The sequence below is a fragment of the Haliaeetus leucocephalus genome, unplaced genomic scaffold (genome assembly GCF_000737465.1).
Source record: "Haliaeetus leucocephalus isolate CR32 unplaced genomic scaffold, Haliaeetus_leucocephalus-4.0 Scaffold1, whole genome shotgun sequence".
NCBI classification, from domain to species: Eukaryota; Metazoa; Chordata; class Aves; order Accipitriformes; family Accipitridae; genus Haliaeetus; species Haliaeetus leucocephalus.
Genome location: NW_010972437.1, coordinates 17595673 through 17605739, shown reverse-complemented (window position 1 = coordinate 17605739; position 10067 = coordinate 17595673). Strand labels below are relative to the sequence as shown.

General features: G+C 61.6%; 1 protein-coding gene across 1 annotated transcript; it reads left to right on the top strand.

Moving 5' to 3' along the window:
* Positions 1-3118: 3118 nt before the first annotated feature.
* PLCD4 (phospholipase C, delta 4) lies at positions 3119-9707 on the top strand. Its single transcript, XM_010568209.1, has 14 exons — positions 3119-3248; positions 3729-3957; positions 4198-4327; positions 4945-5176; positions 5582-5783; positions 6117-6261; positions 6739-6891; positions 7255-7395; positions 7745-7901; positions 8351-8467; positions 8758-8936; positions 9102-9237; positions 9321-9470; positions 9601-9707. Exons 1-14 carry the CDS (start codon positions 3119-3121, stop codon positions 9705-9707), a joined length of 2208 nt encoding a protein of 735 aa, XP_010566511.1.
* Positions 9708-10067: the final 360 nt, after the last annotated feature.

Below are 10067 nucleotides of genomic sequence, written 5' to 3'. Positions count from 1 at the left end.
GGGCGGGGGGGCGGGTTGGGCCCCCCAGGGTCGGGCAGCGCTGCCCCAGAAGCGGCTGCACGCGTGGCGTGGGGTGGGGGGAGAGGTGCCGGCGGTTTTCTTTCCTCTGCTTTAAGGTGTCACTTGTTCCCCGAGCTCCGCACTCCCGGGTTGTGCTGCTCCATGCCGGAGCCCGTTGTCCGACCCCACCCCCCCCGAGCCCCTCTGACCCTGTCAGCTGCCGGCTGGTTCCCCTGCGTGGGTCAGGCTCCATCTCTGGGGGCTGCAGTGTGTCCTGGGGGGGGTGGGAAGGCTGTGTGGGGCAGTGGGGCTAAGCAGAGCCCCGGGACACGGGCAGGCTGTGTGCACACCGGGGTGGCAAGAAAGCAAGGGGGTGCCCAGGGAGGCGGGGGGCATCCCTCCCTGCTCGGGCACAGGAACCCCCATGGTGGCATTTAATTCTGCTCAAGGACTCTGCACTGGAGCGGTTGGGGAGCACTCACACCCGCTGGCCCTCCAGCTCCGTTTGGGGACTGTCACCTCCAGGAGAGAGGCTATGGTGGCTCAGGGTGTGCTGGGAGGAGCTCGGGCTGTCCCTGGCAGGAGGCAGCTGCCCTGCAGGAAGCCCTAGGGTTGGGTTTCTCCAGCCCCTGGCTCCTGTCCTGCTCCCCTCTACAGTGTAACTCAGATGGGGGCAAAGGGGGCTGTGTGAAGCCAGGCTGCGCTGGGCTCGGGGCATCACTCGTGCGCCAGGGAGAGCTGAACAGATGTGTCCTTGTGTCCACACTCACAGGATCCTCCTTGCGCTGGAAGGGATCATCTCTTATTTGCTGCATGTGCAGGGAGGGCACATCTCCACGGCTGGGGCATGCTTGGGCCATGCTGGGAGTCTGTAAGGGCTGGCACTGGGGGAGATCAGTTTAGCTCCAAAATCTCAGCGCAGTTATGGGCCTGGGGGCTGCAAGCAGCTCCCTTGCACACTGCCTCCTTGCACACATGCGTGGCAGGGTGCAGAGAGGACAGACCCAGTGGTGGCACCAAGCCCATCCCTGTCCCAGGCCAGCATCTCTCTCCGCTCCTCCAGCCTCAGTGCCTCTCCCTCCGCGCTGACTTCCCAAAAACATCCCCATCTCCATCCCCTTCCCTGCTGCAGCACAGGGAGCATGGGACAGGTGGGCACCTGGAGCTGTGACCCTGCAAAGCGGCTGTACCGGGGTGTTGCCAGGAGGCAGGAGGGTCCAGGCAGATGGGTGACCGGGGTTGTCCCCCCACTGGTTCCCTGCAGGCCATGGGGTGCAGGGGGGATGACAGCATGCTGAGGGAGGGGGCAAGGCACTGCTGGGGCTCTGCAAGCCAGCGGGCATCAGGGCACTCACTCTGCAGGGCATGAGAGGAGTGTGGTGCCACCACCCTCCATTTGTAGGTGTGGGTGCCCTGAGCCCTGGGCCAGTGGGTCAGTCCCCCCCGGCACATCGGATGTGGGAGGGTGCAGGCACCGCAGCGAGTCCTTGTGGTCTGAGCCCTGCAAGAAGGGCCGGTGCTGGGAATGCGCGGCACTGGGCGCTGCTGGGAGACAGCTGGGATGGCACCCCAGCCGTTCCATGACTCCAGCAACACGAGGTCCCCAAGAGCGTGGAAAGGCAGTCCCCACTTGCCCTGGGGACAGCTGACCGGCCACTGCCAGCCCCACACCTGGCACGTCCCCCAGGAGCGGGGCGACAGCCCCAGCCAGCGCTCTGCTGGGGATCTGACCTGCCTGTCCCCACACCGAGCAGGGGACGGCTGCTGTCTGGTCCCGAAGCCTGCAAGGGTCTGGCAGCCGGGCTTGGCAGCTGCCTGCACACTGACGGCACCGGCTATTCCCAGCCCTGTGCTGCCGGTGCCTGTGCTGAGTCAGGGGCCTGGGGCACGGCTGCCACCCCTGCACCATGGCACAGAGCCCTCCGCCCCCAGGGACCCCCGGGTCCCCTCCTGCACCCAAATCCCAGCTCACCAGCTGCGGCATCCACTCCTCGAGGGCCCAGTTCCAGCACCTGGGTGACAGGCACATCCAGCGATTTGTCTAATTAAATTCTTAACAGCCTAATCAAAGCCTTATTGTCAGACCAGTTGTATTTATAGTCCCACTCGTCGCAGCGCGCTCCCTGTTCAGCTGCCAGTGTGGTTGCGGTCCCGGGGTGCTGACGTTCCCTGGGGAGAAGGGGGTGGGGGAGCTGAGGGTCATTGCTCTGCACCCCTGTCCTTGCTCTCGCAGCTTTTCCTCTCCCTTACTTCCAAATTTGCTGGTTGGGGGCCTTTTCCCACGCGGTGGGGGCTGTTCTTAGGCACCCCCAGGGCAGTTTTTCCCAGCTCCCGGGGCTACTTCTTCCCTGGGAGCTGTGACCTGGGAGCAGCAGGGCTCCGGTACCCACTGGGATGCGGGGCAGCTGTGCTCGCAAGTTTTTCTGTTTTCCTCCAACACCTTTCGAGCTCTGGCTTCCAGGTAATGCAAATAAACATTTCTTGAGCATGGTGGTGTGAATTTGACACTTAAGGAAAGCAATGACCCATCAGGAGACAGGCACAGGTGCACTCACACACGGGCAGGGGCACACGCACCTCACACACGTGTGGGCACGGCCGGAGCCCATCTGGTGGGACCCGGGTGCAGTGGGGGGATCCGGCCCCGCTCCCCCCAGCCACCCTCTCTCTTCCCTCCCCAGCGGCTGCCAGTGTGGAGGAGGCAGAGCCATGGCATCGCTGCTGTGCAACGCTCGTGAGTGCCCAGGCGGAGGGGAGGTGCAGGGCAGGGCACGGCACTGGGCCATCCGGTTTTACCCCGGGGCAAATCTGGCCTGGGGGTTGAGCTCACCTTGCCGCACTCTGGAGCATCCCTAGCCCATCACGGCTTTTGGGATTTGGGCTTGGCAGTGCCAAGGGCGGGTGGGAAGGGTGGATGGGGAATTACCTTCTGCCCCTCTTGTGACAAAGGGAGTCTGTTTGGTGTCTGTCCCGCTTCCATCCCAAATCAAAGGACTACAGGGGGGTCCCAGAAGTGAGAGGGAGCAAGGTACCAGGGCACAGTGCCCGGATACCCCTGCCCTTAGTGATGCAGCCCACACTGCCCACAGGCATCCAGCTCACAGACACGCTGGAGCAGATGCAGCAAGGGACGCTGATGCGCAAAGTCAAGTCCAAGAGCTGGAAGAAGCAGCGTTACTTCAAGCTGCAGGATGACTGCATGACCATCTGGTACCAGTCCAAGAGGACAGGCAAAACTGAGTCTGCTTGTGAGTACCGGCTGCTGTATGTTGGCCATGGGACCATCAGTCGGGTTCAGAGTGAACAGGGATGTGAATTTATGGCGATTCTTGGAGCTGTACTTGCAAAGGGTGCTGGGGCATTCAAGAGACTCTGTGTGCATGTCTGGGCTCTTCTCAACCACACCTTTCCATGAAGCATCCTGCCCCCAGCAGGACCCATAGGTCACAAAGGCTAAGTAGAAATTGCAGCTGATACAAGTGGAAGCTCTGACATGCCAGCAGAGGAGTAGGCAGACAAACAGAGGTGCAGATGGATGAGTAGCTTGATGGATGGATGGATGGATAGCTCGATGGATGGATGGATGGATGAGTAGCTCAGTGGATGGATGGATGAATGGATGGATGAGTGGAAGAAGGGATGGCTGGAAGGACAGTTGTATGTGGGCAGTGCCCCCTGCCCTGTGGTCCTTGTCCCCCACAGACAGGCCTCCCCTCCCTCTGCCCCAGTCTCCATCAGCGATGTGGAGACGGTGCGGGAAGGGCACCAGTCGGAGGTGCTGCAGAGCCTGGCTGACGAGTTTCCCCCCGAGCGCTGCTTCACCATTGTCTTCTATGGCCGCCGGGGCAACCTGGACCTCATTGCCGGCTCAGCAGAGGAGGCGCAGTGCTGGGTCCAGGGCCTGCGCCAGCTCATTGAAGTGGCCACCAGCATGGACCAAAGGGAGAAGATAGACCAATATCCTTCCTGCGGGTACCACTCTGCCCTCCACACTCAGTCCTTCCCCGTCTCTGGCCATCCCCCAGGCCCTGCATCTCCAGCCTTGCCCCAGAGTGTGCTTAGCTCTTCTGGGTCTCGCCATCTGCACCAGGGCAGGGAGAGCCCACAGAAAAAGGAAAAGAGGCCCTCTGATGCTCCCCAGCTCCATCTCTCTTAGCCAAGGTCCTTTCCCTTAACATCTGCCCTGGTTTCTCGCACGTGGATTTGTGACTGGTTCCAGAAAGCCGACAAGAATAAGGATGGGCGCATGAACTTCAAGGAGGTGCAGCGTCTCCTCAAGATGATGAACATTGACATGAATGAGGATCATGCCCTGCGGCTGTTCCAGGTAGGCACTGCACCTGAGGGCCTGGAGGGGCTGGGGAGGGGCTGGAGGGGCTGGAACAAGCTGCACAACACCTCCCTGCAGAAGAATGTGGTCACTTTCTTCTGTCCATCCATCCATCCATCCATCCATTCATCCATCCATTTATTTGTTCACCCAACTACCTATTTACTCAGACAAACATCCATTTGTTCATTTATCTGTCAACCCAACCAGCCAAGGCAGCTAGCTGTTCCTCCCTCCCCTTCATTTGTCCATCCAGCTGCTTATCTGTCCACCCAGCTAACCACCCATCTGTTTATTTATCCATCAACCCAATCAGCCAGCGAGCTGTCCATACATCCATCCATGTAACCATCCATCCATCCATCCATCCATCCATCCCTCCACCTGTTTGTCCATCTCTCCATCCATGGACCCATCCATCTATCAGTCCACCCAACCAGCCCTCCATCTGCCAATCCATCCATCCGTTCACGCATTGATCGATGCCTACCACTGCCGCTGGCATGGAGTCTCTGTGCCCTCTGTTGGGGGTGGGTGAATCCCCCCACAGCTCCATGGGGTGGCCAGGACACCCTGTTTTGCCCCAGCTAGGTGCTGAGTGAGCTCCCTTGCAGGCTGCCGACAAGTCAGAGTCGGGGACGCTGGAAGGGGAGGAGTTCGTGCTCTTCTACAAGACCCTTACACAGCGTGAGGAGGTGCTGAGCCTCTTCCAGGACTTCTCCGAGGATGGGAAGAAGCTGACACTGCTGGAGCTGGTGGATTTCCTGCGGCAAGAGCAGCTGGAGGATGAGGGCACAGAGGAGCTGGCCATGGAGCTCATCGACAAGTATGAACCGTCAGAGACAGGTGAGAGCCAGCCCAGGTATCGGCTGTGCTCTGCACGGTGGGGAAGGAGGGTGCTGAGACTCACAACCCAACAGCAGGGGCATCCCCAGCCCCATCTTGCTGCAGGTGAACACAGGGGGAAGGTTCACCATGGTGTGATCTGGTGCAGTTCCCTTTTTTTGGTCCACTCCTGGACCATTTTGGTGTAGAAGGCTGACCAGCCATGGGGTGCAAGCTCTGGCTTTGGGGTCTGCTGCCCGCCTTCCCATGGCTTCTGCCCCAGGGCATCTATCCCTGTGCCCCAGCCTCTGGCAGCAGCTGTGCCCACCAGGTTGGGGATGCCAGGAGCTGCCAGCAGCCCCGTTTGTCCTGATCCTGTCCCCTCTGGGTCCCTGGCTGTTGCTGAGCCTCCCCCTCTGCCTGCAGCCCGGGCTCGCCATGCACTGAGTGCCGACGGGTTCCTCATGTACCTCTGCTCCCCGGAGGGCTCCATCTTCAACCCTCGGCACCGGGCGCTGTGGCAGGACATGAGCCAGCCGCTCTGCCACTATTTCATCTCCTCCTCCCACAACACCTACTTGATAGAGGACCAGATCCGGGGCCAGAGCAGCATCGAGGGCTACATCAGGTAAAGGAGCTGCTGCCTCCTGGCTGCCCCCCAGCACCCTCCTGCCCCAGTGCCATGCCCCAGGCAGCTCCATGGGGCAAATCCACCAAGAGGAGAAGCTCCTTTGCCCCCTTCTCATCCAGCACCCCTGTGGCTGTGCCATGTGGTGCTCAGCAAGGGGGTCCACTCTGGGGATGCTGAGCCCAGCTCTTCCTGCCCTGCATGCAGCAGCATCTCCACCGTTGGCAGTTGTCCCCTGGTCCTTGCAGGGGTGACACCCACAGCCAGGGGGGAGGGCAAGGGGCTGGTGCCCTGGCTGGGTGTGGGGTTCCAGGGGTGACCACACACCCACAGGGCTCTGAAACGGGGCTGCCGGTGCCTGGAGGTGGATTGCTGGGACGGGCCGAACGGGGAGCCCATGGTGTACCACGGCCACACCTTCACCTCCAAAATCCCCTTCCGGGAGGTGGTGAGCACCCTGGGGAAGTACGCCTTCAAGGTAGGGTACCCTTCCCCGGGTGCTGGGTGTCGTGGGCGGCCCTCAGCAGGTGGTGGGGGATGTGGCTGCAATCTGGGGGCAGTGATGGATGTCTGGAGGGGGAGCGATGCTGGGGCTCACACACCTGGTGCTGCAGCAGGACCGACCCCGCCGTGGGCAAGGAAGGCGGCTGTGTCCCTTCCTGGGGGACAGCACTGGGGGGTCTGACCCACAACCCTGCACTGTGCCACATCAGGGGATGGGGGCTCATGCAGACATGGTCTTCTGGCGGTACAGGGGTGAGATGGGGCCTGGGGGATGCAGGGATGAGATGGGATATGAGGGATGCTGGGGGATTGGAGGGGTATGAAGGTCTCAGGAGGATACGAGGACACACAAGGCGCTCCATCCTGGCACTGATCACGCCTGGGCAAAGCCCTTGTGAGAGCTCCCCAACTCCACCGAGGCTGATCTCCAGCTGTGCACATTGCTCCCCAGACCTCAGACTACCCGGTAATCCTGTCCCTGGAGAACCATTGCAGCATGGAGCAACAGGAGGTCCTGGCCCAGCAGCTCAAGGACATCCTGGGGGAACAGCTCCTCACCGCCACCACCGATGGGCGCGTCCCCACCCAGCTCCCATCCCCGGAGGTAGGGACAGAGCGCGGCCATGCTGGGCATCGCTGTCCTGCCTGGGAGTGGGGTGAGGAGGTGGCTCTGCTGTCCAGAGGGAAGGCCACCCCTGTCCCAGCATCATCCTGCTCTGCTGGAGCACTTGGGGACCCTGGGAATACTGTCTCATGTTCACAGGGCTCCCAAAGCTGTCCCCAAGGTTGTCTCCCCATGCCCTGCAGAGCCAGACAGCAGAGCAGAGCCTTCCTATCCTGTCCCCTCCTGGGTGCTGAAGGAAGCTGGTGGTGCTGGCCCCCAGCAATGCGGGGCCTGGGGAACAGCAAGTCTCATGGAGAAGATGGGTACCCCAAGGTGCCTACCTCTCCATCCCCAACCCTGCAGGAGCTGAAGCACAAGATCCTACTGAAGGGGAAGAAGATCGGGCGGCTGGAGGACATGCTGGATGGGCCGGGGGATGAGGCGCCTGATGTGTCTGATGATGACAATGGAGCAGAGGCAGAGGAGGAGAGGCGGAGGGTGAAGGTGGGTGGCCTGGGCTGGGGACCGGCCAGGAGTGCTGAGCCCCCAGACACAGCTATGGGCCATGGTGACATCCTAGTGCCGAGAGGAGAGGCAGAGACATCACCAGGCAGGGGGGACAGCCCTTTCTGCCCCTGGCCAGGCCAGACCCCTCTTTGCCCAGTGTCCCTGTGGTAGCACCATGTTGGGGGTCCCCTGCTTGCTCTGTTCCTGGCAGGAAGGCTGCCTGTGGTGGGGGTGCTTCCACCCCCAGCACACCCCCAACTGCTTTTGGCTGCCCTGGACTCTACAGCCCCTGTCCTGGGGGGCGGTGCTCCCATCAGGAGGGACCCAACGCGTCTCTGCCTTGCAGAAGGACAAGGAGAACCTGGCGCAGGCATTGTCTGACTGCGTCATCTACTGCAAGAGTGTGTCCTTCCGGGGCTTCCAGGAGGCCCGCAGCCATTCCCGGCCCTCTGAGATCTCTTCCTTTGCTGAGGCCAAGGCCAGGAAGCTCATCCGGGACGCGGGTGAGACGGAGGGGACAGTGGCACCAGGGGACTGGGCCAGGGTGGAGGGGGCAGGTGGCTTCCTCAGGTGTAGGGCTAGAGCCCCCAGACACCGGGGTTCCCTCCCTGTCCAGGGGAAAGGGGGGGTCCAGCAGGGCTGTACCCTGGGTTTTAGATCTGGTGGGTGAGTCGGGGTTATTGGTTTAGAAAGCAAGGCAGGATGCCTGGGTTCCTGGGAGGGAAGAGGGATGAGAATTGGTGGGTAGGTGGGTGGATGGATGGATGGATGGATGGGTGGATGGAGGGATGGGTGGAGGGATGTTTGGATGGATGGGTGGATGGATGGGTGAAAGGATGAATGTTTGGATGGATGGATGTTTGCATGGATGGATGGAGAGGCACTACATGTTGTGGGTAGCTGTGCAGGCCAGGGAATGACCCCATGAGTGGCTCTCATGCTCCATTCCTAGGGAATGAGTTTGTTCGCCACAATGCCTGGCAGCTGACACGCATCTACCCCAGTGGGATGCGGACTGACTCCTCCAACTACAGTCCCCAGGAGATGTGGAACGTGGGGTGCCAGATCGGTATGGCTGGGGGGGTGTCAGGGCTGTGGCCTGGGGAGATGCCCTAGGTCCCGTGCCAAATGGCACCATCAAAGCTCGTGTTGGTGCCAGCTACAACCCCAGCTGGAGCCAGATCTGGCTGCAGGCTCTTGCTCTGCCCTGGGGAGCCTGGGTATACCCAGGCATTAGTGCCTTGTCCACCTGTGCCGTCCTGCATCTCTCTGGCCATGGGGACAGGCTGGTTCTCAGCTCCAAGCAGGGCATGGTGTCTCCAAGCTGCCCTGAACCCTTTCACTGCCACCTTCCCCCAGTGGCTCTGAACTTCCAGACGGCTGGCATGGAGATGGACCTGTGTGATGGGCTCTTCAGCCAGAATGGCCGCTGCGGCTACGTGCTCAAACCACCCTTCATGAGGGACGAGGAGACTCTCTTCAACCCCAGTGACCCTGGCAGCCGGGAGGGCCCTGGCCCCATCACCCTGACGATCCAGGTATGGGACCAAGGAGAGACCCTGGGGAGCCATGACAGTGTCCTGGGGCTCTGTCAGTCCCAAATGGGTGGGGACACTGTTGGGCAGCGTGCTGGAGCTGAGCAGCCTCCCAGCAGATTGGTTCAGCTGCTCTCTGGCTCACGGGGTCCCTGCCCCTTCCTGCAGGTGATCAGCGGGCAGCAGCTGCCCAAAGTGGCCAACACTAAGGATGGAGCCGTCATTGACCCGCTGGTGCGTGTGGAGATCCATGGGGTCCCTGCAGACCAGGCGCGCCAGGAGACTAAGTACATCGAGAACAATGGTGAGTGCCACAGTGGGCCAGCTGTGCCCAGGTGGCCCATCCCTGCCCTCCCTCACCCTCCCAGCACCACTCTCCCTTCCCAGGGTTTAACCCCCGCTGGGACGAGACACTCCAGTTCCAGCTCCATGTGCCCGAGCTGGCCCTCGTCCGCTTTGTGGTGGAGGATTACGACAAGACGTCCAGGAATGACTTCGTGGGCCAGTTCACCCTAGCCTTTACCAACATCAAACCTGGTGAGTGGCTGTTGCCTGATGGTGGTGGGGCTCTGGGGCAGTTCCAGCAAGGGTGTCTGGGGCTCAGCTGGGTGCTAGAGAGCGGGGTGGTGGGCAGCAGTCAGCCAGAGCCTTGCTGTCCCCCCTGCAGGCTACCGCCACATCCATCTTCTCTCCAAGGACGGCACCAGCATCCCACCCTCTTCTCTCTTTGTCCACATCCGCATCACCGAGCCGCCTGGCCCTGAGCAGGACTGAGCTCGTGGGGTGAGCAGGACCTGGATGGAAGCCATAGAGCCAGCCTCGAGCAGCCGGGGCCACAGAGCCAACCACATTGCCCTCTCGTTGAGCCATTTGTGTCGTCCCTGTGTCATCGTCACTGCTGTGCCCCCCTTTGCAGTGGCCTCCAAGGGCTGGGAAAAGGCAGAGACCTCCCCTTCTCAGGTTCAGGATGCTGCCTCCCACGCCTGAGCTTGGGGTCTGTGCTGGTGCACCCCCTGCACCCCCCATGTGCATTCTGCCCTGGCCCACGGGCACAGCTTGGCTGCGGGGAGGAGGTGTGCAGCCCCCTGGCTCTGCCACATGGGCTGGTCCCCAGTGGCGAGGGGAGCAAGGCTG

Bases quoted from the DNA above. Each gene is read 5' to 3' on its own strand.
- PLCD4 (XM_010568209.1), top strand. From the start codon at position 3,119: ATGCAGCAAGGGACGCTGATGCGCAAAGTCAAGTCCAAGAGCTGGAAG. The intron at 3,958-4,197 runs ATATCCTTCCTG...GGTTTCTCGCAC, and splicing joins CAAAGGGAGAAGATAGACCA to GTGGATTTGTGACTGGTTCC. The intron at 7,396-7,744 runs GTGGGTGGCCTG...TCTGCCTTGCAG, and splicing joins AGGAGAGGCGGAGGGTGAAG to AAGGACAAGGAGAACCTGGC.